At 47.0% G+C, this 26,173-nt stretch overlaps 1 protein-coding gene and 1 non-coding gene across 2 annotated transcripts in view; one reads left to right on the top strand and one right to left on the bottom strand.

Moving 5' to 3' along the window:
• LOC138959938 (carbamoyl-phosphate synthase [ammonia], mitochondrial-like) overlaps nt 1–26,173 on the bottom strand; it is a 39,414-nt gene that overhangs the window by 858 nt on the left and 12,383 nt on the right. The window contains 21 exon segments of the mRNA XM_070331618.1: nt 1,337–1,466; nt 2,069–2,181; nt 9,738–9,902; nt 10,332–10,406; nt 10,737–10,907; nt 11,755–11,844; nt 12,999–13,106; nt 13,251–13,472; nt 14,779–14,973; nt 15,694–15,804; nt 16,157–16,291; nt 17,453–17,518; nt 17,895–18,036; nt 18,469–18,587; nt 19,170–19,346; nt 20,105–20,303; nt 21,904–22,037; nt 23,031–23,107; nt 23,377–23,521; nt 24,915–25,201; nt 25,601–25,790. Of these exon segments, the coding sequence (XP_070187719.1) occupies nt 1,337–1,466; nt 2,069–2,181; nt 9,738–9,902; nt 10,332–10,406; nt 10,737–10,907; nt 11,755–11,844; nt 12,999–13,106; nt 13,251–13,472; nt 14,779–14,973; nt 15,694–15,804; nt 16,157–16,291; nt 17,453–17,518; nt 17,895–18,036; nt 18,469–18,587; nt 19,170–19,346; nt 20,105–20,303; nt 21,904–22,037; nt 23,031–23,107; nt 23,377–23,521; nt 24,915–25,201; nt 25,601–25,790 (3,051 nt within the window).
• On the top strand, nt 3,555–3,673 carry LOC138960506 (5S ribosomal RNA). Its single transcript, XR_011453988.1, has one exon. It is a non-coding gene; the product is annotated as a 5S ribosomal RNA (ribosomal RNA).

Here is a 26,173-nt window from a genome sequence, read left to right as displayed (position 1 = left end):
TTTAATCTTCACTGCATCAAGCTTTGGACTACACAGTTTGGATGATTACAGCTTCATCACCTGCAAACCAAACACAACATCCTTTACGCTTGCAACTCCATCTTTAATCTTCACCGGATCAAGCTTTGGACTACACAGTTTGGATGATTACAGCTTCATCACCTGCAAACCCAACGCAACATCCTTTACGCTTGCAACTCCATCTTTAATCTTCACCGGAACAAACTTTAGACTACACAGTTTGGATGATTACAGCTTCATCACCTGCAAATCAAACATAACATCCTTTACGCTTGCAACTCCATCTTTAATCTTCACCGGATCAAGCTTTGGACTACACAGTTTGGATGATTACAGCTTCATCACCTGCAAACCAAACACAACATCCTTTACGCTTGCAACTCCATCTTTAATCTTCACCGGATCACGCTTTGGACTACACAGTTTGGATGATTACAGCTTCATCACCTGCAAACCAAACACAACATCCTTTACGCTTTTAACTCCATCTTTAACCTTCACCGGATCATGCTTTGGACTACACAGTTCGGATGATTACAGCTTCATCACCTGCAAACCAAACACAACATCCTTTACGCTTGCAACTCCATCTTTAATCTTCACCGGATCAAGCTTTGGACTACACATTTTGGATGATTACAGCTTCATCACCTGTAAACCAAACACAACATCCTTTACGCTTGCAACTCCATCTTTAATCTTCACCGGATCAAGCTTTGGACTACACAGTTTGGATGATTACAGCTTCATCACCTGCAAACCAAACACAACATCCTTTACGCTTGCAACTCCATCTTTAATCTTCACCGGATCAAGCTTTAGACTACACAGTCCGGGTGATGTGTCCATGTGTTTCAGGCACACCCCTGGTTGGTGACTGGCCTGTGGGTCATGTGTGACACATACTTTCTGAAAAAGGAATTAACGTAAAACCTATGCTTGGGTCATACATAAGACTGCCATTTGGCGGTGAACAGCGCTATAAAAGAATGTTTTATTATTATTAATATTATTATTATTATTATTATTATTATTAATACATGACCCATGCCATCCAAAAAGGGATCAACCTTTCAGCGCCTCTTTGCAGAGAATAGGTCTTGCACTACCAATGCCATCTGATTAGGGATAAACACTGTAAAATTACTTCTTAAATTCCATATGGTTTGTACACAACCAATACCATCCTGACCGTGTTGTTCAAATTTTGTAAAGTTTTTTTTTTCTTGTTTACAAACGTAACCATTTTAGCCCTGGTCAGTTTGTGGATTTATACCTATGGACTGTTGCAGATTTTTGTTGTGTGGATTTCTACCTCAAAATTGGTGATGAGTGGCACAGCCGAGTCGATGGCAGCCCTGCGGATGATGTAGTTGTCACGGATGTAACGTGTCTTCTGGTTGGGCAGGTTGATGACCAGGTCTATGCTGTGGTCCTCGATCATCCTGAACAGTGAAAAGACATCAACGTAATTAATTTTATGGTTGTAATCAGTATTGCAAAACATTTAAATTTGAAATTCAACTCAATGTATCGTGCAAGTTTGTGCTCCATGTCATAAAGAATTTGAAAAAAAACAGGAAAAATCACACACACACACAAACACACACACTTTACCACCATGCATTCACACACAGATGCACACACACACACAGATGCACACACACACAGATGCACACACACAGACACAGACACTTTACCACCAGTGACAATCAGTTGTCCTCACCACTACATTTACCATAGCCTCTCATATCATGGAAGCCAGGAACTGAAACACTGAAGTAAAGTGATCCTTTGCGCATTTTCTTTGTTCTATACTACTTGTCATAAAAAAAAACCTAGGCAGATGCGTTTTGATGTCGATTTTTGTGATGAGGCTGTTTATTGTAAAATCAGTTTGTTGAATATGGTGGGGTAATGGATGGATTTTTCTAGCCATATAACCGGTTTTACAATAAATGGTCTCATCACAATTAAACATATCTTTTTTTTATGAAGGGTAGTATAGTGCTTGTATGTTGAAGCCCTAGGTTAAAACATAACTCACTTGGTGGCCTTGGGATGTTCGCTGCTGGTATCCTCAACTAGTGGCCAGCTGACCGTCTGAGCCTGGATGTAGTGTTTGTTCAGGTACTCTGCTGTCTTCTCTGTGGCAAAGATCTGAAACATAAAACAGCACCACTATGATGGGGGAAAGCAGCACAGTTAACGGGCACTGACCGACTGACACTGAATTTGAATTTGATTTGATTTGATTTGATTTGAATGTAGTGCTTGTTCAGGAACTCTGCCGTCTTCTTTGTGGTAAGATCTTTAGCACAAAACACTGTTCTAAAGGGGAAAAACAACAGAGTTAGCGGCCAGCCGACTGTCTTTGGATTGATGAGTGTTAGTTCATATTATCTGCCCTCTTCTTTGTGGCAAAGATGTGAAAGAGGCCACGCTACCACTGTGATGGGAAAAAAACATTACTACAGAAGCGCAAATCTTCTGGGCGAGTAGAGGGTTTAGTTAGATCAGAGGTTTGACATACAATCGAGTATGTCAATATAACACTTACCTCGACAGTACTATTCTTGCACATTATCTATTATAGGCCGAAAAAATTGGACAAAACGCTGAGTGGGTACAATTATCTCCCATAACCATGCGCCACCGTGGATCCCAAGCACTGTCCGAGTGCTTCCCCCTTACAGGATGTAGGTGGCGCGTCCTCTTTCTTTTTTCGCGCGTGTCAGACCGGCTGTGTTTCTGCTACGCTCCCGGATTATTTTGGACTAAGAGGCTTCTTTTCTGTGTGGACTATCACCTGTTGGATTATTGTGTGTTATTCCACTTCTGGCTTGAGGCTACGTTGTGTTTCCTTCAACTTGTGCCTCCGTTTTTGTGTGGCGGACTCGGCGTGCCTCCCGTCCTACTTCGTGGTGACCGGTCGTCTGCTTCTCGTTTCGCCGCATTCACTTGAGTATTGACCTAAATTTTCTTTGAATTTTGTTAATTCTTGGTCTTTAAGGGTACGTACAGGGCGAGGTAGGATGTCTCGTCCTGTTTTGGGCTCTGGTTCTACGGAACCAGAGTCTGCCGGGGGCAACCCTTCTCCGGGCGCCCAGCGTCATGTTTTACGCACGGAGAAGGGGATCTTTCGGCGCTCCGACTCTCCCTCCCCAAACGCTTTGCGTTTGCGGCGAGGGAGGGCGGAGAAAGCCTGTTTGAGCAAGCTCAATGCGAGCTTGCTCAAACAGGCTGGGCTTGAGCCTGGGACTTCGGGCGGGGCTGCGCCGTCGAAGGTTCGGGGAAGGTCGAGGGGAAAGAAAAAGCTTCTTTCTCCTTCTCCTTCAGTGGAACAAGCTTCCCCCCCTTCGACGCCGTTGTCCGGCCCTCAGTCTCAGGCTTCAGCTCCTCCCGGTTTCAAGCCTGGGGGGAAGGTTTCCTTCTCCTCCCTGGCTCGAATCCGGGGGCAGGTCGATTCCCAACCCTCTTTGGGGGTTGGTGAATCCGATCTAGGGGCTACTGGAGAGACTCAGGTTTTGACAGCCAACGGCCATTCCACGTTGTAAACACCGGTTCTCGTCCGACCACCGAAGTTAAGCAACGTCGGGCCCGGTTAGTACTTGGATGGGTGACCGCCTGGGAACACCGGGTGCAGTTGGCATTAAAATCTTCCTTTTCCGGTGCCTCTCCTGTGCCCTCCTCGGTTTCCACCGCTGTGGAAGCCAGGAGGGACACGGGTCCTCCTCTGAACTCCCTCGCTGGGTCGTCTGCTGCTGTTTCGACAGTAGTTTCGGCCCCCTCGGGGGGGAGATCGGAGGAGATGACGGGGTCTCTGAATTCCCTCCCCGCTGGGGTTGGGATGCGAATTGACCCCGTTCAGGGCGGTCCTGTGGGGGCAGGGGTTTCAGGCTTCGTGCCTACGACCACTGCTACTACGGTTCCCTCTGACGTCCGTGTGACTGGTGGCTGTCCCTCTATGAAACGCTCCGGCCGACTAGTTACTGGACGTGGAGGTGTTCGACAGAACGTGGTACTTCTGTCGAATGGTCAGGGCGACGGGAACATTGTTTCTGTTGCTCAGACCGACACCTCCGACCGGACCGTCTTGACCCCACGCCATTCCTTAGCGTCTGGTGTTCGGGTGACGGATGGTCCGGACCAAGGGTCCGGAACGTTCCAGGCTTACGGGTCGGGATCGAACCGGACCCACGGGTCCCGACTGGACTTGACCTCCGGGTTTGGTCCGGACGGGACCCATGGTACGGGACCGTACCGGACCTTAGGGTCCGGTGCGGGACAGTACCTCTGGCCCTTGCCGGACCCCCGGACCTACGGGTCCGGATGGTACGGTACGGGACCAGTGGTTCGGTCGGGACCGGACCACCCGACCACCTCTGTTGGTCTGGGTGGTCTGGCACCGAACCGGAACACACCGGACCACCGGACCTACGGGTCCGGATGGTACGGTACCGGACCAGTGGTCCGGTCGGGGCCGGACCACACGACCACCTCTGTTGGTCCGGGTGGTCTGGCACCGAACCGGACCATGCCGGACCTACGGGTCCGGATGGTACGGTATGTCCACGTCCGACCGAGCCACCCGAACACTTCTGTGGGTACGGATGGTTCGGTACCGAACGGGACCTCCGGATGCTACGGGACCGGACCGAACCTACGGGTTCGGATGGTCCGGTACCGGACCAGTGGTCCAGTCCGAACCGGACCACCCGACCACCTCTGTTGGTCCGGATGGTCTGTCACCGAACCGGACCATACCGGACCTACGGGTCCGGATGGTACGGTAGGTCCACGTCCGGACCGAACCACCCGAACACTTCTGTGGGTACGGATGGTTCGGTGCCGTACGGGACCTCCGGATGGTACGGGACCGGACCACAGGACCGGAACACCGGACCACCCTATCGGATCGGTCCGGACCACCCGACCACCTCTGTTGGTCCGGATGGTCTGGCACCGAACCGGACCTACGGGTCCGGATGGTACGGTATGTCCACGTCCGGACCGAGCCACCCGAACACTTCTGTGGGTACGGGTGGTTCGGTGCCGAACGGGACCTCCGGATGGTGCGGGACCGGACCGGACCTACGGGTCCGGATGGTCCGGTGCTGGACCGGTGGTCCGGTCCGGACCGGACCACCCGACCAACTCTGTTGGTCCGGATGGTCTGGCGCCGGACCATACCGGACCACCGGACTTACGGGTCCGGATGGTACGGTGTGTCCACGTCCGGACCGAACCACCCGAACACTTCTGTGGGTACGGATGGTTCGGTGCCGAACGGAACCTCCGGATGGTACGGGACCGGACCGGAACACCGGACCACCCTACCGGATCGGTCCGGACCACCTCTGTTGGTCCGGATGGTCTGGCACCGAACCGGACCTACGGGTCCGGATGGTACGGTACGTCCACGCCCGGACCGAGCCACCCGAACACTTCTGTGCGTACGGATGGTTCGGTGCCGAACAGGACCTCCGGATGGTACCGGACCTACGGGTCCGGACCTACGGGTCCGGATGGCCCGGTGTCGGACCACCCGACCACCTCTGTTGGTCTGGATGGTCTGGCACCGAACCGGACCATACCGGACCACGGGTCCGGATGGTACGGTATGTCCACGTCCGGACCTAACCACCCGAACACTTCTGTGGGTACGATGGTTCGGTGCCGAACGGGACCTCCGGATGGTCCGGCACCGGACCGGAACACCGGACCACCCTACCGGACCGGATCGGCACCCCCCGACCGGACCGGACCATTTCTTTTCTGATCAGACCCGATGGGTTCCTGTTCAGTCTATAAATGGCGGGGGTTCGTTGGCTGGGCTGACCCAACAGTCGCAGGGTTGTTGTTTTTCTCCCCCTTCGGCTGCTGGAGACGTTTCGTCTTTGGGGCAGGGGTCTTCGCGGCCTCTTGCTTCTGTGGGCGTTTCTTCACAGCCTGCTTCATCGCTTTCGGCTCTTCCCCCTCAAGCTCCCTACACTCCTGCTTTTGAGGAGTTGTCGGGAAGTGAAGAGGAGAGTGAGTCGGAGGACGATAGGGAGGAGGATCAGGGTCGCCCTGAGGTTAACACTGATCCTCTACCCTTGCCGGTTTCTGATGGAACTTCCGAAGCTATGCTTCGTACTTTGCAACAGTACATGACAGACATCACGCGGCGTCTTGACGTCACGGATGCCTCTCTTAAGCGTCTGTCGTCTAGTGTTGACACACAGGACCTGGACCCGGGGTCTGAGGACGAGAGGCAGGAGGCTCGTCCTCGCACAGCTAGAAGGACGTTTGAACAGTTTCAGGACGTCCTTCCCTGAGACGCCCTCTCGTCCTTTGAGTCCGCTTCGGCCCGGGCGCGGGAGGCTCACGCCGCGTCTGCCGGCGGCTCGTTTTATGAACGATCCGTCCGCCGGCAATTCGCGTTCCACCCTAGTCTTAGTGCCACGGTGGAAGCGGCAGCACATCGCCTGAGGAGTACAGATTCACGTGCAAACGCGACCTATGTTCCTCGGGAGGACGCGGGTTCAGTGCCATGCTTTCCTTCGGGAGGCGCACCTCCACTGTTTCCTCGTGTCCAATCTGTTTCGTCCCTCCCTTTTCCCTTTGACTCTCGAACTCTCACTTTCCAGACTTCGAGTGTTTAGGGTGGGGCTGACGGTGATGTGTTCGTTGGGGAGGTGCCTTCGGTCAAGAAGGTGGAACTGAGCTCTGCTTCGTTCCACAATCTTGAGGCCACCGTTTCTTCCACAGTCGAGGCCCAATCACAGGCCTTGACATGGATGAGCACGCTGTCCACACTGTTGGACCCTCCCGATCGGGCAGAGTCCGATTCCACTCGGGTCCTTGACACGGTTCGAGTGGATCGGGCTTTGCATGCCGTGCGATCGTGCGTGACGTCTGCGGCAGAATTGGCCATTGGAACACGGGTCCACTTTATTGGCCCTGTTCTGTGATCATTTTCTGCCTACTTCTATAGTGCCTCCGGATATGAGGAAGAGTCTGAGGAACACGTTTCTTCAGCCTTCTTCCCTCATTCATCCGGACACTGTTCGTTCTGTGGTGGAGTCCACACGCCAGAGGAACACTGATTCTCTGATGGTTGGCCTCGCTGCTTCGGCGACGGCGGCGGGGAGTAAGAGAAGTGCTACAGTCACCTCCAGCTCCCAGCCTCAGAAGAAGAAGAAGAAGAAGAAGCCAGTTTCACTGCCTCCTTCTTCCTCCTCTTAGGCGCCTGTTGCGTTCCCAAGCAAGACGAAGGGTGCTCAGACAGGTAAGGGGAAGCAGCACCACCAGGGGGGGTGGTCGCAAGCCTGCGCCTGCCCGCCAGCAGAATTTTCAGTGAGTCCCGGCCCTACGTTGACGCCCCCTCAAGTTGCCCCTCTTTCGTCCGTCGGTTCCCTTTTTCGGGCCCGCGGCATGTGGGGCAGACTGGTCTCCAACCAGTTTTTCTTGAGGGTGGTGTGGTCGGGGTTTTCTCTACCGCTGTCGTCACAACCTCCATTGTCCGCTCTACCCTGGACGTTCCCCCCTCCTCGAGACCCTGCCAGATGGCAGGCTCTTCAGGACGAGGTGAACTCGTTGGTCGAGAAGAAGGCGGTCTACCCCCTTTCTCAGCCTTCTCCAGGGTTCTGCTCCCGCCTGTTCACCGTCCCCAAAAAGGACGGCCGGTTCAGGCCGGTGTTGGACCTCTCCACCTTGAACTTGTACCTTCACAGGTGCAAGTTCAAGATGGAAACCCCTTCGTCGGTCCGGTTGGCCATCCGGCCAAACGATTGGGCCATGTCTGGGACCTCCAGGATGCTTACTTCCACATCCTGGTGGCCCCGGGGTACCGACATCTGCTCCGGTTCGTTTGGGAGGGCACAGTGTTCGAGTTTCGGGCCCTCCCATTCGGCCTGTCCTTGGCCCCTCTGATTTTCAACGGGGACAACAACACCACATGCTTAGCTTACCTTCGCCACCAGGGGGGCACCAATTCTCGGTCCCTCTCCCTGTTGGCGGAGGAGATTCTGCTCTGGTGCCAGACCAATCAGGTCCGGATGTCAGTCCAGTTCGTTCCGGGGAAACTGAACGCCCTGGTCGACATTCTCAGTCGGGGCGATCAGGTTCTCTCCACAGAATGGACCATCGCTCACAACGTTCTACAGCGTCTGTGGGCAAGGTGGGACCGTCCTCTGATCGATCGGTTCGCAACTCGATTCAGCGCTCGGCTTCCCAGGTACGTCAGCCCCTTTCGAGACATGAATGCGTTCATTCACTCTCTTGTGGAGGCTCCTCGATGCTTACACCTATCCCCCGACATCTCTGATTCCGAGGGTGCTGGCAAAATATCTGCAGGAACGACCAAGACTGATTTTGGTCGCGCCTTACTGGCCAACAGCTCTGTGGTTTCCAGATCTTCGCGGTCTCACCCACGTAGACCCTCTACCTCTGGATCTGGACGGGGGAGGTCTGCTCCAGCCTCGATCATGCCTCCCTCATCCACGTCCAGAGAGTCTGTGCTTGACCGCATGGCTCTTGTGCGCTCCAAACTGCTTGCACTAGGATTGCACAAGAGTTCAGTAGAGTTTTCCTTGAACGCTAAGAGGCGATCAACTAATCAGCTCTACGACTTACGCTGGAGAGCTTGGGCCACCTTCGCCTTGTCCAAGGGGATAAAGCCGCTTTATCCCTCAACACAGGACTTGGCCAACTTCCTGGTGGAAGTGTATCAAAAGAAGAGTCTTTCTTCTAAGACTCTTCTTGGATACAGATCTGCCATCGCTTCCACGATTGCGGCCGCTACTGGTCGCAGATCTGAACACTTGATCAGGTCCTCCCTCATCGCTAATGTCCTTTCGGGTATTAGCAATGCAGCGGTGTCTAAACCTCGGGTTTCATTTCCCAAGGGGGATGTCTTTCTGGTCCTCAAACTCCTGCGTAGCAATGAGTTTGAACCCCTGGCAGGCATCAGTATCAAGTTGCTGATTTTTAAGACTAATTGTTCCTCATCGCTTTAGCCACTTGCCGTAGACTCAGTGGTATTCAAGCTTTGAGTGGCCTGGACTTTGACCTTGAGTTCACCACACAGCAGTGGTTGCCAGCATGGTCACGTCAGTCTAAGATATGTTTCTTGGGTATATTTTCTTTTACGGTAGTACTGTTCGAAAATTGCCTGGGTATCTTAATCCTTGGATTTAAGTGATTTTGATTAAGGAGTTTAATACTCTACATATCACCCTCACACCACTCTGGTATTCTGTGCAAGAATAGTACTGTCGAGGTAAGTGTTATATTGACTGTAAGGCTTCTTTTTAAGCCTACTGTCTATATGATACTTACCGAGACAGTACTATTAGAGTTTCCCTCCCGCCTCCCCTCTTGATATGTTATGGGCTTTTTGAGGGTCTGCAGCTCATAAAGAAAGAGGACGCGCCACCTACATCCTGTAAGGGGGAAGCACTCGGACAGTGCTTGGGATCCACGGTGGCGCATGGTTATGGGAGATAATTGTACCCACTCAGCGTTTTGTCCAATTTTTTCGGCCTATAATAGATAATGTGCAAGAATAGTACTGTCTCGGTAAGTATCATATAGACAGTAGGCTTAAAAAGAAGCCTTACAATTCCCTTCATGGTCAATGTACATTGTTTCCCTAACAAGTTTTCCACTTTGAACAAATGTACACACACACACACAAAAAAGAAGTGAGAATAAAATTTGCTTTATCTCACCGTGTACCCCAGAGTGTGGAGTCGTTTTGCCAGTGGCAGGAAGTGTGGCAACAAGGAACTTTCAACGCCCACCATGATGTTGCCGCCAGGCCGCGGCAACTTGAAGCCTGCTGACATCATCGCTTTCAGAAAGGCCGTGTACTTGGTGCGACCAAAGCATGCCACCTGCAAGTCAAAATGCTCTTTGTGGCAAATCTTCAAATTTTGAGGAAAAAAGTTCCTTGTTCATTTTAATGCTTTTTATTCTCTAAGGTGCCAGGATATTGGTTCTGCAGAACTCTTACTTATTCTATTGCACATGCTGTACGCATTTAGAGTGTTTACTTCCCTTTGTTTCTCAGATGTTTAGTCATATAATTCAAAAACAACAGAACTACAATTTCGAATGCAAGAAAAGCTGTATTTGCGATGAAAACAAAAGATTCTATGAAGAGAAAATCTTGGGAAACCAGGTCTTAAAAGGAAGGAAGTCTTAAATTGGGGGGTCTTAAAAAGGGGCTTCCTTTGTATTGGTACTTCTTCACCTTCAATTTCCAAACCGACATGAAAGAAATACAGAAGTCGCTGGAAGAGAAAACAAAGGTCACAACTGACCTCTCCAGTGGACGCCATCTCACATTTCAGGATGGGGTCAGCGTCACGCAATCTGGGCCAGGAGAACATTGGTGCCTGGCCAAATAAAAATGAAAATAAATAACATAACTGCCACACATGACAAACGTTCAAGTCCTGAATTAATAAATTCATTAGCCAGTGCAAAATTCAGCATCAAAGTGGGATAGTTATGACAATTTGACAAGCCCGCGCACAGTCACACACACATGCACAACACACATATTCACACATGCACGTACACACACACACACATCCATGAATGCACACACACACACACTTCCATGCTCACACACACAGTGACCCACAAACGTATGCATACATGCATGCACACACACATACACACACTGAAATATACCACGAGTCCTAATAAACCTTTGCATGTACCTTGATGCCAACATAGTCTGTAGGGTTGTGTGGGTTGTCCAGGGTGGGAAGCTGCGTGGTGTCAACATTCCGACCCATCATCACTTCTGTTGCTGTAGCGATGAAGTCGGTGCCGATCGTCTTGGACACGAAAGGACAAGAGCGAGAGGCACGAAGGTTGAGCTCTATCACCTGAAACGCATTACCAATACAATTTGAACTCCATTGCAGTACAGTGGAACCCCCTTTTTATGACCTCCAAAAACCAGAGAAAATCAGGCCTTTCAAAGGAGGGAGTCTTAAAATGGAGGTAAATCTACAGAGATTATGAAGAGAGAATTTTAAAAAGTAAGGTCTTAAAAAAAGAGGCAGTCTTAAATAAGGGGCCTTAAAAAGGGGGTTCCACTGTATGTTGCTGTACCCTAGAATGTATCACTGAGAGCAACGGGCGGGGATGTAGCTCAGTCGGTAGCGCGCTGGATTTGTATCCAGTTGGCCGCTGTCAGCGTGAGTTCGTCCCCACGTTCGGCGAGAGATTTATTTCTCAGAGTCAACTTTGTGTGCAGACTCTCCTCGGTGTCCGAACACCCCCGTGTGTACACGCAAGCACAAGACCAAGTGCGCAACAAAAAAGATCCTGTAATCCATGTCAGAGTTCGGTGGGTTATAGAAACACGAAAATACCCAGCATGCTTCCTCCGAAAGCGGCGTATGGCTGCCTAAATGGCGGGGTAAAAACGGTCATACACGTAAAAGCCGTGGGAGTTTCAGCCCATGAACGAACAAACAAACTGAGAGCAACACTGCGCCATTTGCTACCAAATGTCGAGGCCGCGACATAACTTTGCTCATGGAGTGAAAAGTAGAAGAAGATAATAACAATAACAATAATAACAGCACTTTATTGTCCATTAAAATATTACATAAAAATGGAAATTTTTCTTCGGCACACCCTGTCTGCCTGTAAACGATTATAACAACAATTGTATAGGACGACACACATAAAACATAAAACATAAAAGGGATACAATGTACTCACTCGTACGTCGCTGTCTTTCACTAAGTACTGGATGTTGAAGGGACCAGTGATCTCAAACTTGGATGCAATTTTGCGAGTCGCATCCTTAATCTGAAACAAAGATGGTCAAAAGTGAAGAAATGAGGTTTCCAAATCCCAAATCAGACAAAACTCAGATAACTTAGTTTTTTTTTAGTCCCTGAAGAAAAAAGAACAAGTCGCGTAAGGCGAAAAGTACAATTTTTAGTCAAGTAGCTGTCGAACTCACAGAATGAAACTGAACGCAATGCCATTTTTCAGCAAGACCGTATACTCGTAGCATCGTCAGTCCACCGCTCATGGCAAAGGCAGTGAAATTGACAAGAAGAGCGGGGTAGCAGTTGCGCTAAGAAGGATAGCACGCTTTTCTGTACCTCTCTTTGTTTTAACTTTCTGAGCGTGTTTTTAATCCAAACATATCATATGTATATGTTTTTGGAATCAGGAACCGACAAGGAATAAGATGAAAGTGTTTTTAAATTGATTTGGACAATTTAATTTTGATAATAATTTTTATATATTTAATTTTCAGAGCTTGTTTTTAATCCGAATATAACATATTTATATGTTTTTGGAATCAGCAAATGATGGAGAATAAGATAAACGTAAATTTGGATCGTTTTATAAATTTTTATTTTTTTTTTACAATTTTCAGATTTTTAATGACCAAAGTCATTAATTAATTTTTAAGCCACCAAGCTGAAATGCAATACCGAAGTCCGGGCTTCGTCGAAGATTACTTGACCAAAATTTCAACCAATTTGGTTGAAAAATGAGGGCGTGACAGTGCCGCCTCAACTTTCACGAAAAGCCGGATATGACGTCAAAGACATTTATCAAAAAAATGAAAAAAACGTTCGGGGATTTCATACCCAGGAACTCTCATGTCAAATTTCATAAAGATCGGTCCAGTAGTTTAGTCTGAATCGCTCTACACACACACACAGACACACACACGCACATACACCACGACCCTCGTTTCGATTCCCCCTCGATGTTAAAATATTTAGTCAAAACTTGACTAAATATAAAAAGGCTGTATCTTATCATTGATGGGGTTTACACTTACAGCTCCAAAATCACTCAAATTTGTCCACTTTTCATACCCAAAATGACAACAACAAAGGCTAAAAAGGTGGAATTTCTCCTAAAGAAGGAAGATTTTCATGCCTGTAAAATCACTTTATGAAAATAAAACACAAATTGATGGAAACACAATGTCTTACTGTGTTGATGGCTTCCTCAGAAATGGTCTGTGTGGGCAACATGTGTGTGGCGTCCCCACTGTGGACTCCAGCATTCTCAACGTGTTCACACATCGCATGGCATACCACCTGGTGTATACAAACACAAAATTACTGTCAACATACACATTCTCCACGTGTCCAAAAATCGCATGGCATACCACAGCATTGCATCCCCCCAACCCCCCCTCCCCCCCCCCCCCCCCATCACTGTTCCACTCCTAACGGTCTCACCTCTCCCTGTTTAGCAACAGCGTCCATCTCCACCTCTCTAGACCCTGTGTAGAACTTAGTGATGACCACTGGGTAGTCGCTTGACACTTGAGTAGCCTGCAGCAAGTAGCCCTTCAGCTCCTCCGGTGACCACGCCACGTTCATGGCCGACCCGCTCAGGATGTAGGATGGCCGCAGCAAACACGGGTAGCCTACTGTGGATGCAAAGTCCAGTGCTTCATCCTGTGAAAAACACACAATTAATCATGGAAAAGTTATAATCTTAAACAAATAAATGTTGATCGATAAATTTGTATCTATTGAGCAAAATCTGACAGAGTTATGTCCAATCCCAGTCCATTACGGAAACCCAGTTATTTCCAAACATATAGTCTATTGGGCAAACCCTGGCAGAGTTATTTCCAAACATGGTCTCTATTGGCCATGACAGTTATTTCCAAACATGGTCTCTATTGGCCATGACACAGTTATTTCCAAACATGGTCTCTATTGGCCATGACACAGTTATTTCCAAACACGGTCTCTATTGGCCATGGCAGAGTTAATTCCAAACACGGTATCTATTGAGCATGACAGAGTTATGTCCAAACACGGTCTCTATTGGTCATGGCAGAGTTATTTCCAAACATGGTATATATTGACCATGACAGAGTTATTTCTGAACACAGTCTCTATAGGCCATTGCAGAGTTATTTCCCAACACGGTCTCTGTTGGCCACGACAGAGTTATTTCCAAACACGGTCTCTATTGACCACGACAGAGTTATTTCCAAACATGGTCTCTATTGGCCATGACACAGTTATTTCCAAACGGTGTCTCTATTGGCCATGGCAGAGTTATTTCCAAACATGGTATCTATTGACCATGACAGAGTTATTTCCAAACACGGTCTCTATTGACCATGGCAGAGTTAATTCCAAACACGGTCTCTATTGGCCATGGCAGCGTTATTTCCAAACATGGTATCTATTGACCATGACAGAGTTATTTCCAAACACGGTCTCTATTGGCCATGACAGAGTTATTTCCAAAAACGGTCTCTATTGGCCATGACAGTTATTCCCAAACATGGTCTCTATTGGCCATGACAGAGATATTTCCAAACACAGTCTCTATTGACCATGACAGAGTTATTTCCAAACATGGTCTATTGGCCATGGCAGAGTTATTTCCAAACACGGTCTCCATTGACCATGACAGAGTTATTTCCAAACATGGTCTATTGGCCATGACAGTTATTTCCAAACGGTGTCTCTATTGGCCATGGCAGAGTTAATTCCAAACACGGTATCTATTGGCCATGACAAAGTTATTTCCAAACAGTCTCTATTGGGCATGACACAGTTATTTCCAAACACGGTCTCTATTGGCCATGGCAGAGTTATTTCCAAACATTGTCTCTATTGGCCACGGCGGAGTTATTTCTAAACATGGTCTATAGTGGTCATAACAAAGTTATTTCCAAACACGGTCTCTATTGGCCATGACAGAGTTATTCCCAAACACGGTCTCTCGGGTTATACTGACCACTGTGCTGACAGCTCTCCACTCTGGCTGCTTGATGTCCAGCTGGTCGCAGATGGCCGAGAAGACAGAGCGGTTCTCGGCGTTGTCGATCTGCACGGGGCTGGTTCCCAGAATGGGCACGCCATGCTTGTGTAGCGGTAAGGCCAGGTTGTTGGGGATTTGACCCCCGACCGATACGATGGCACCTTCACAATTCTGCACAGAAAGCACAATCTTGAGAATTTTCAGCTCTTTGCATGTGATGTATCAGTTGTTAAGTTTTTTTATTCACCTGATACACTGGTGAGACTTAACTGATTAAGATGTAACATCTAACCAGGACACACTGTGGCAATTTCTCATGCTCAGTGTCGAGATTTGAAATTGCTTTACACTCCCTAATTCTGTCCCTGCAGAAAAATCAGTAAGCCTTTAACAACCCAAGATTGAAAACTGTCCTGTTTGTTGAAACATCAACCTATCCACATCTAAACATCTTCATCACACCCGCGGTTTAGATGAAACCGTTTAACCAGTTTGTAACCAAAAAACCAAGAAAGGAGTTTATGGAACATTTAATTTTGGACGAAACAAAACATTCATAAGAACTCTGACCCAACAAAAAAACGAGATACACAACAGACTAAAATCGATGATAACTGATACTGTGACTTATCTTACCCTGGATGACGCAAACAAAATTTCCAGTTTGGAAGCTACAACAATTCAAAGATAATTCGCAGAACAGTGGAACCCCTTTTTAAGACCCCCCAATCTAAGACTCCCTCCCTTTCAAGGCCCCATTTTCTCAAACTTTCTGTTCATGTGCTCTGTAAATTTACCCCAATTTTAAGACTGCCTCATTTCAAGAGCTGATCTTAAAAGGGGCGGGCGTGTTCCACTGTACTTTCTAAACATTTTGCTGGGCTTACTGACCTCAATCTGCTGAATGTCCAGCACTCTCTCCAGGGACAGCTCCTCAAAGTAGAGGCGGTCACACTCGTCAAAGTCTGTGCTCACTGTCTCGGGGTTGTGGTTGATCACCACCTGCAGCAACATGACATCACATGCAGTCAGTACAAATACAATTAGACACAAATATGCACAAAAATACCAAAAACTAAAACGGCAAGGTACGTAAGACAACCCCCATGACATACACCCAAACACACACAACTACTACCCACACCCACACGACTGTAGATGCACAGGCACATATGCACACACAACACAACACAACACACACACACACAAGAACAAAGAAAGAATATGAAGAAGAAGAACTAACACGGAGATACATTCTTTGGTACTTATTCTTGTACGGCATACAAGAGCACTGAAATCTTCAAATGGTACAACTTACAGTCTCTTTGTGACATCTTCAAACGGTACAACTTACAGTCTTCTTGCCCATATTGCGCAGAGTGCGGATGCAGGAGACGGCACACCAGTCAAACTCTACGCTGCTACCGATGTGGTAAGGGCCACAACCCATCACCAGCACTCCAGGGTTCTCAAACGTCACATCATGCTCCTGAAAAATAGGAAACAGTAATACAGTCGAACCTCCCCCAGTGACCACCTGCCCATTTGGTATTACGACTACCCCAAAGAAACACAAGATTCTTTCCTATATTTCTTCTTCTTCTTCTTCGTTTATGGGCTTAGACTCCCATGTTCACTCATGTTTTTAGCACGAGTGGATTTTTACGTGTATGACTGTTTTTACCCCCTGCCATTCAGGCAGCATACGCTGATTTCGGGGGAGGCATACTAGGTATTTTCGTGTTTCTATAACCCACCGAACTCTGACATGGATTACAGGATTTTTTCCGTGCGCACTTGGTCTTGTGCTTGCGTGTACACACGAAGGGGGTTAAATGACTAGCAGGTCTGCACATAAGTTGACCTGGGAGATCGGAAAAATCTCCACTCTTAACCCACCAGGCGGCAGCGACCAGGATTCAAACTCACGACCTCCCGATTAGGAGGCCGACGTCTTACCACCATGCCACTGAGCCCCTCTTTTCCTATATGATTTACCTCTGCATAATGACCACCTACATGACAAAAATGTTTTAACAACTTTTAACTTGTTATAACTTCAATGATGACAATATATGACCAGCATTTATCCCTTGAATATTAACCGTTTGTTCATTTCAATCACTTCACATATCTTGAAAATCGAATACCACTGACAGGCGCATTTGCCGAGAGGATAAGACATCGGCCTCCTATGCGAAAGGTCACAGGTTCGAATTGCGGTGGGTTAAGGATGGAGATTTTTCTCATTTCCTAGGTCAACTTATGTGAAGACCTGTTATTGCCTAATCCCCCTTGATGTGTACATGCAAGAACAAGACCAAGTGCGCACGGAAAAAATCCTGCAATCTATGTCAGAGTTGGGTTGGTTATAGAAACATAAAAATACCCAGCATGCCTCCCCCAAAATCGGTGTATGCTGCCTGAATGGCAGGGTCAAAACGGCCATACACGTACAAAATCATGAGTGAACGTGGGAGTTTCAGCCCATAAACAAAGCAGAAGAATACCACTGACAGATAATTTGAAGGCAGTAACATATCTGACAAGTTTATTAAACCTAATGCTGGAGAAGATTTACTCACTGACTCATATTAATCAAGACTATTTTTACAATGGAAACGAAAGAAATGAAGCCTGTCGCACTGACCATGCCATTATATGTGCAGTAGAGGTAATTGGTCCTCGCTGGGTACTCTGCAGCCATCGTGTCAATCTGAAAATAGCAGATCAAATTGAGCACAGAATACACAGACAAACTTAAGTGGCCTAGTGGATACGACGCCAACCTATGCAGAAAGTTGAGGTAACTGTAAACACCAATATAAGCATTATGCTTGTTGTTGTTTACTCAATATGCCGTTTTTTGTAAATAATGCACAAATGAATAAAACAGTTTAAACCAAAGTTGAGGTTGGCCAAAATTTGACATTCAACACAGATCGAGAAAGTCATTGTTCACCTCAACTGCTGACGCAAGGTGTGATGCCTAATTCCTACCTGAGACCCCTCATGTCTGACAGTCAATCAACCAACCAACCAACCAACCAATCAATCAACCAACCAACCAAAAGAAGACACAGTGTGTGTACCTGTTTGACCCAAGGCGTGATACCCAAGCCCTGCCTGAGACCCCTCATGTCTGACACAGCCATGCCCAGCACTGATGCCACCTGCTGGTCGGAGAACCCCATCTCCTTCACCAGCTGTACCGTCTCCTTCTTCACGTTGGGTCTGCAACACCCACAACACCTAAGTATATATTCTCTGGTCATACGGTAGATCAGCACAATAACTTTTTATACTTTATAAAACAAATGTTGTTAGATCAGCAGAAATGTACTATTTGAAGGTGGGGGAGGGGGTTGTAGCAATGAACTCTAATTCAACGTACTGTCAAACCTACCCTTTTGACCACCTCTTGAAAGCCACCACCTGCGTACAATTACCACTTCCAAGGATCCCAGACGAGGTTTTTTTTCTGTATAATTCACCTTTCCATAGCAACCATAACAGTGTGCTTGCCAATATGCCAATGAACAGTGATGTGAACTTGTAGTATTTCATCCACTTGTGGACAGTGTTACATGTATATGACAAAGTGTGTGTTACATGACAATGTGCTTGCAAATATGACACTGTGACATGACAGTGAGGAAGGTGTACCTGCCAAGCTGCTTGAGGTGCTGTTCGATGTTGACGATGCCCTGCAGCTTGTGCAGAAACCAGCGGTCAATCTGGGTCAGCTGCCACACGTCCTCCACTGTGTAACCAGCGTTGAAGGCCTGTCATGAAGCAAAGCATAGCATCCCCATCATTTTTCAGAAAAATAATAGAGGGAAAGAAAAGCATTGTTTACTACGACCAGGTCCACTGCAGAAGAGTATATATTCTTCTGAAAATGTGTGAAGTCTTCGTGGGCTGGCAGTGCTCGTTTACTTTCACTAAAACACACAGACAGACAGACAGACAGACAGACAGACAGACAGACAGGCGAAATGACCTAGTGGATAAGACGCCAGCCTCCTATGCGGAAAGTTGAGCGTTCAAATCCCATCCGCGCCTGGTGGGTTAAGGGTGGAGATTTTTCTCATCTCACAGGTCAACTTATGCGCACACCTGCAAGTGTCTTATCCCCCTTCGTGTGCATGCGCAAGACCATGCAAGTACACACAGAAAAGATCCTGTAATGCATGTCGGAGTTCAGTGGGTTATAGACACACGAAATTATCAAGCATGCATCCTCCCAAATCAGGTATGGTCGTCTAAATGGCATGGTAAAAACAGTAAATCCCACTTGTGAAAAAAACACAGGTACATAGCAGTTTCAGCCCATGAACCCCAGACAAAGAAGAAACAACACACACCTTGGCAATGGTGTGGATGCGAGTGTTATTGGGCAGACGCAGGTTGTTGTTGATGTCAAAGTCCTCGGGGTACTCCTTGCCGGCAGGGAGGGTGGGGGTGAAGCCGGCCACAGAGGGGTGCGTCATGCGGAGGGCTTTCTGCAGGCTCTCCTCAAACGTACGCCCTATTGCCATCACCTGCAACATTCACCTTTTTCAAGTTCTGAACTTTCTCGGAGGACATACAATGCACACACAATAAAACATTTAAACATAAAGAGGACACAGCAGTAAACAGGTTAGGTCTTTATTAATATTTCCGCAGCAACAAACAAGGAATACCTAATATTTTTAGAGCGCATGTATCCAGGGTTAATCCATGCTCAGAGTGCTGAATGTCTTCCAAAGTTCTTGTTGGACTTATTCATTCACAACCAGTTTATAATGTTATTACCCCAATCCTCTGCATCAATATTCAACTTTCAGGTCCAGAAAACTTTCCATCTGAATCTGAGAAATTCTGTTGATGGGAACATCTGAGGACGATGTATTTTCCTTATCAGCTCTATCAAAAATGGGTTACAGTGCTTGCTATGAAAGGATATGCACAGGGACCAGGCATATTGTTCCTTCATTGCAATTGTCTTTAGAGATGGGGATTCTTTAGACTGGTGGACAACAGTAGGTGGGGTTTCAGTGGAAATTATCCTCTCATGAACAATGCCTCAATTTACAGGTGCAACTGCATATTTTTTTCCGAAAACATCACCTCAATTTAACAAATAGGAGTTACCTTACTTACAAGTGCTAGACTGAGAAGTGTCCCTTGTTTCCAGTTAGTAAACAAGGTCGCTAACTCCAGATTTCCATCAGTATAGCATTAGGGGAGTAGTCTACCTTATCGGCAGTGCATCTCCGTACGTTTTCCCACAAAATCTAACGATGCACACACTGACCTCTCCCACACTTTTCATGGCACTGCCGATATCTTTGGACGTGTTGAAGAATCGGTCGAGGTCCCACCTGGGAATCTTGGTGACGATGTAGTCCAGGCTGGGCTCGAAGCAAGCCGTTGTGATCTGAGTGGTGGAGTTCTGCAGTTCTGGCAGTGCAAAGCCCAGGGCAAGCTTGGCAGCGATGAAAGCCAAGGGATAGCTGAAAATATTCACAGACATTAAAGAAAACTCTGGAGGAATCAAATTCTTGTGGAGTAGATGAATTCCGAAAATAACTCTGTTGGGTTTGTATTGCTTGTGAAAGAGTGAATACCCTTGTTTTTCTCAGGACAATCATTTCACGAGCCAATCACAAGCGAGGGGTGTGTCAGAAACACATGGACAAGGAGCGCGTGTGGATTGTTTGTCTCACTAAAAGCAAGGGTATTCACTCTTTCACAACCCATACAAACCTGACAGAGTTATTTCCTAACATCGTCTATTGGCTTCAGTGATATTTTGGTTATAGTGAACAACCTTGAAATTAATACATCTATATTAACTTGCTGTTGCCATGGTCTGCCTGGAATTATTGTTAAATTCTCTTTGGAAAAATACACCCCAAGTGGATCTGCTGTTCTCTTTAGGAAAATGGAAAGCAACATTCCTTCTCCACGCTTTAGACTAAATACTATAATTTCAGCAAACTGTATAACAATGCTCCAAACCTGTTCATTCCCAGGGAAAAATTAAGTTACTATTCACTCCTGATGCATCAATACTGTCGAACCTGCCCTTGCAAACATCTCTGGGTAATAACTGCCAACCCATTATGACCCCCCGCCCCCCCAAAAAAACAAAAACCGACAAGGTTCTTTCCTTTACAATTGACCTTTCCATAACGACCACCTGTCTGTAAAGACCACTTTCAGTCGGTCCCTTGGGGGCCCGGGTAGCTCAGGGGGTAGAGCACTGGACTTGTGATCGAGAGGTCGCTGGTTCGAATCCGGGCCAGGACGGACACGGGTCAACTTTATGTGCAGACCCAGAGACAGTATCCATCTCCCACCCCCGTGTCACCACAATGGCACGTTAAAGATCTTAGTCATTCTACCATAAGTGCAGATGGCTGATACCACCTAAACACGCAAACATCAAAAAGCCGTGAGGGCGTAAAACTCAAATCGTATAAACCAATTCATGTCCAATATAGGCAATTAAGACCTGATGGACAATAAGCCCCTTGAAATTTACTTTTTTTTTACTCCCTTGGGTGGTGGTTATAGACAGGTTCCACTGTACAATGAACTTATTTTCTCAGTGCATCAGTATAACATCACAACTGTTCATTTGAAGTGGGAGAGGACGTAGCTCAGTTGGTAGCGCGCTGGCTTTGTAGCCAGTTGGTCGCTCACGCTGTCAGGGTGGGTTCGATTCCCACGTTCGGCAAGAGATTTATTTCTCGGAGTCAACTTTGTGCAGACTCTCTTCAGTGTCCGAACACCCCCGTGTGCACACATGCGCACGAAAAAGATCCCAAGTTCACAGCGAAAGTCTCAGGGCTTGGAAAGCACGAAGACACGCATGCATCATCTCTCGTCTCTGATTATCATGATCGTATTTCGATACTTTGACGAGACAAACCAAATGCTGGTGTGTCGAAGAAGACAGCCACAGCGGGCTTGTTCGAGTCAAAGTATCACACCATATCTTCAGCGTATTACCAATACCTGTCCCAATATAGGCCAACTGGTCTAAGGGGACGTTAAATCCAAATAGTCAGTCATTTGAAGTGACAATCTAAGAGATGTCCAACTGACCCGGTAGCTTTGGAGGCGAGAGCAGAGCTGCGCGAGAGGCGAGCGTTGATCTCGATGATGCAGTAGTCCAGAGACTGTGGGTGAAGGGCGTACTGGATATTGCACTCGCCCACAATGCCAAAGTGACGCACCACCTTCACACAGTCATCAAGGCAATGGTTATACACTGAGAAAACTTCACAAGAAATGGGACAGTAAAATGCACCATGAAAATTAACAATCTGACAAAAATTCACAAGAAATTGGACAGAGTTGAACTCTCTGAAATACATAATGAAAACAAGAGGCGAAGCCTTCAAGGCTCACGTAAGAAATCGACAAACAGTAACACAAACTCAATCACTCCGTCACACATACACACACACAGTAAGCATAGGTGACACGGTGCAAGAGTGCGAGACACTAGATCTAGATCTGTCTGTCTGTAGCCTACTTACAGGGACACGACTGCCAGTTGGCCAGATCGACACTGCGCTTTCGACAGCGCTTCCTCGCCCAGACACTGGAAACACGCTGTGCAGATTAACTTGTAGGAAATCTCCTTTGGTATCTTCTTTATCAATTTTTCTGTAGCTACGAAACCGAACAATGGGAAATCGTCTTCTCCGAATCGGCGAACTGCAGCTCGGTGATAACTGTATCTATACCACAATCCTTCACGCGATCTGACCTAATCTTGACCCCTGACCTGGTCTACATACCACACACGACACAAACCAGTCAGCTGTTTTTATCCCCCCAAAACCCCCCACCACCCGTTTTCTTTGGATACACACTTTAACTACATACGTGCCGACGAAATGTTGATCATTGCTTCAATACTTTGAAGCTGTTGCTTGAATAATAACCAGGTAAAATTAGTATTTCGGTGTTCAGTTAAATGTTAAAGTTTCTACCACAGACATACATACATACGCACGCACGCACACACGAACAGACAGACAAAAGTTAGCATCGCATAGGCTACACTTACGTGAGCCAACAATCCAGCTGAGAAAAAAATTCAAAAGAAGTTTACTAAAGTACACTCTCTGAAGACAATCAAGCTGACAAAACTTCACACTAAAATGGACAGAGTTATACTCTCTGAAGTGGAGAGTGACCTGACACATGTTTTAAGCAGATACCTTGAGGGCAGTCTCTCTCAGCATGTGGTACTCCTCGTTGGACAAGGTTTGACTGGGCGCCACCACAATTGAATCTCCTGAAACAGTCAGTCAAATCACTCTGTGTCAAATAATACCTACAGTGGAACCTACTCTTAATTACAACAAAAAAATACAAAAAACAGATAGACTGCTGATGTTAAAAAAAAACCCACAAAAACCAAAAACATACCTTGTTTTTTAATTCCTTTTAATAAAGATCCCCCGCCTCCATTTTAAGCCAATTTAAAACTCAACCCTTTTTAAGACCTGATTTTCTCAGATTTTTCGAGGTCTTAAAGGGGGGTTTCTACTCCAATTGACTGACCTGTGTGGATGCCAAGAGGGTCGAGGTTCTCCATGTTGCAGACGGTGATACAGTTGTTGTAGGCGTCCCTCACCACCTCGTACTCCACCTCCTTCCACCCCAGCAGTGACTTCTCCACCAGAATCTGGCTTGTTACTGCAAACGCCTGTCATTCAACAAATAAGGAAGACTGCTCACTCGCTGCAAACACCTGTCAGTCACACCAATACGTAGAGTGTTCTGGAAGTCCTTAGACTCCAAGCAATGCCTCATGATATTTACAATGACGTATGCAAACGGCAACCTTTCATTAGCGATGACAAAAATTTTTATGTGTCTCAAAGTTTCCTCTGCCAAAAAAACGGCTCTTAAAGAACAATACCCGTCCATGTTTATTTGCCTGTCATGGAGCTCAAAAAAGGGGAGTTTACAACAATGATCTATTAACATCTCTGAAAGGAGTGTTATGTTTCTCACACCTACTGCATATTGTGGGAATTTTGGGGGAAGAACGCTCCTTCCAAAACGAGTACTTACAACTGGTACAATGAATTTAAATCGGATAGACACGTCTTCAGAGATGATACCCGCCTAGACCAAAAGTTGAATGCTGTTACTGCAACAAATGTTGCTGCCGTTGAAAAGTTAGAGAGATGATGCACGAATCACACACATGGAGGTAAAGGACACATTGATAATTGAATCGGCACCCAACGATGTGATCTGGCACAAGCCTTTACGGGTACACAAGCGTTGCAGGCAGTGGGTGCCCGTGATCTTTTTGGTGTACAAAAGGGGGTATGTCTCGAAATGTGCATACAGATATTCTCCAATTGTCACTACAGAGAGTGTTAGGGTTTTATGAAGGTTGTCACAGGTGATGGGGACTTGGGTCTATCAATCTGACCCCGGGCCAATTCGCCACAGTTCTAAACGGGGAGCAGCGTACGGTTACCTTACAGCAGTACATGCATCATTGCCTGCTCGTGGTGTTTAAAGCTTGGCGCCAAACACAGGTACTTGAGGGTTGATGCTACTCAATTGAAATGTCCTGTTTTACACAGCTTCCAAATCAATCGAATTTCTAACAAATTAGGATGTCTGCCTGATGTTTCGTTCACTCTATTTTCCTGAATTTGCCCCGTTCGACGTTTTTGTGTTTTTACATTTAAAGAAAAAGCTCAGAGGAAACCGTTACCAGAGCCCTGATGTTGCTGTCCGAGAGTAAACGAGGGTAATTTAGGGTATCGGCAAAAACACTCGCGCCGTCACTTTTGAAAGGTATTTCTACAGAATGTTAACGTGTGTCGCAGCTCAGGAAGGATCCTTCGAGAAAGTGACGTGGTCAAATTAACGGTGAGCTGTGCGCTAATATGAGATTCTAAGGACTTCCAGAACAGCCCTCGTACACCCGTTCACATGAACAATTCCAACAAATTAGGAAGTTCGCAACAGACAACTGGTACAAAAGCGAATAACTTCTATTCCAAAAAAAAATTAAAATAATTTAAAAAGGCACAGAGATTAGCTGACCTCAAAAATGGACTCCACCCACATACCCTGTTAGCAATGGACGTCAGCTCCAGACGGTTGTTGGCCACACCGGACCCCAAGCCACCCAGCGCAAACGCTGCTCGCACCATGACAGGGTAGCCTATCTCTTCTGCTGCGTCCAGGGCTTGAGGGGTGGATACCACGGCCATGCTGTCAGCCAGTTTCTCGTCAATCTCTTTCAAACGATCGGCAAAGATCTGTCGGTCCTCCGTGGCCTCCACACTGCTGATGGGCGTTCCCAGAACTCGCACATTGTGCTCTTGTAGCACCCCACTCTTATACAGCTCCAGACCTGTCACACAGATAGGATGTTCAAATCAAATCGAAACAAGCTCAGCAGTGTCATAGGAACAAAAGCAGAAAAGTCTTTATGGGCACAAACACAGCAGCAACAACATTCCAGGGAGGGGGGGGGGGGGAGGCTGTAGCTCTGTTGGTAGAGCACTGGACTTTTGATCCTAGGGTTACGGGTTCGAATCCATGTTCCACCCCCGTGTCACCACTGTGGCACATAAAAGCCCTGTCATTCTGCCACAAGTGCAGGTGGCTGATTATACTTTAACAGCGCAACTGTTGCTGCAAGCTTTCCAGTGGGAGGAAGAGACCCGAATTTCCCAGCGATGAGACAATAAAGTTATGAAAATAAAAATGAAAACACTTGTACTTCAAATTAACACACACAAGTTCTTACCACAGTTGAGCGCTGTCTGGCCTCCCATGGAGAGCAGGATGCCGTCAGGTTTTTCCTTCTCTATGACGTTCTTGACAAACTCGGCGTTGATGGGCAGGAAGTACACGACATCCGCCTGTTTTTCTCCTTGTGCATTGGTCTGGACGGATGCTATGTTGGGGTTCATCAACACGACCTGGATGTTTTCTTCCTGAAAACAAGGTCTAACCATATGTATCATTGTCATCATGCAAACATTTTAACAGGGCAAATAAAATCACAGAGAACCAAAGAATGAGAGACAAGCTTACAAGCACAACCAGAGTGATGTGAATATGTGCATATCTTTGTGACGCACAGAAACAATGATCAGATAAATAAAGACACAAGAGTGCAGGCGATCAATGTGTGAGAATGTTTACTGCTCCAGTTCCTATGACACACAGAAAAATACACAATCAAAACACAGACAAACAGAGAGACAGACACTCTCACTCTCTGCCACTTTTGCAGCAAGTTGTAGATGGTACAGCAGTCCCTGCAATGTACGGCCCCCGGCGTGAGCGGCCACCTGACATGTACGGACACATTTGC

This window comes from Littorina saxatilis, linkage group LG2, assembly GCF_037325665.1.
Source record: "Littorina saxatilis isolate snail1 linkage group LG2, US_GU_Lsax_2.0, whole genome shotgun sequence".
In the NCBI taxonomy this organism is placed as follows: Eukaryota; Metazoa; Mollusca; class Gastropoda; order Littorinimorpha; family Littorinidae; genus Littorina; species Littorina saxatilis.
Note: the sequence above shows the minus strand (reverse complement) of the source record. Positions and strands in the feature narration are given on the sequence as shown.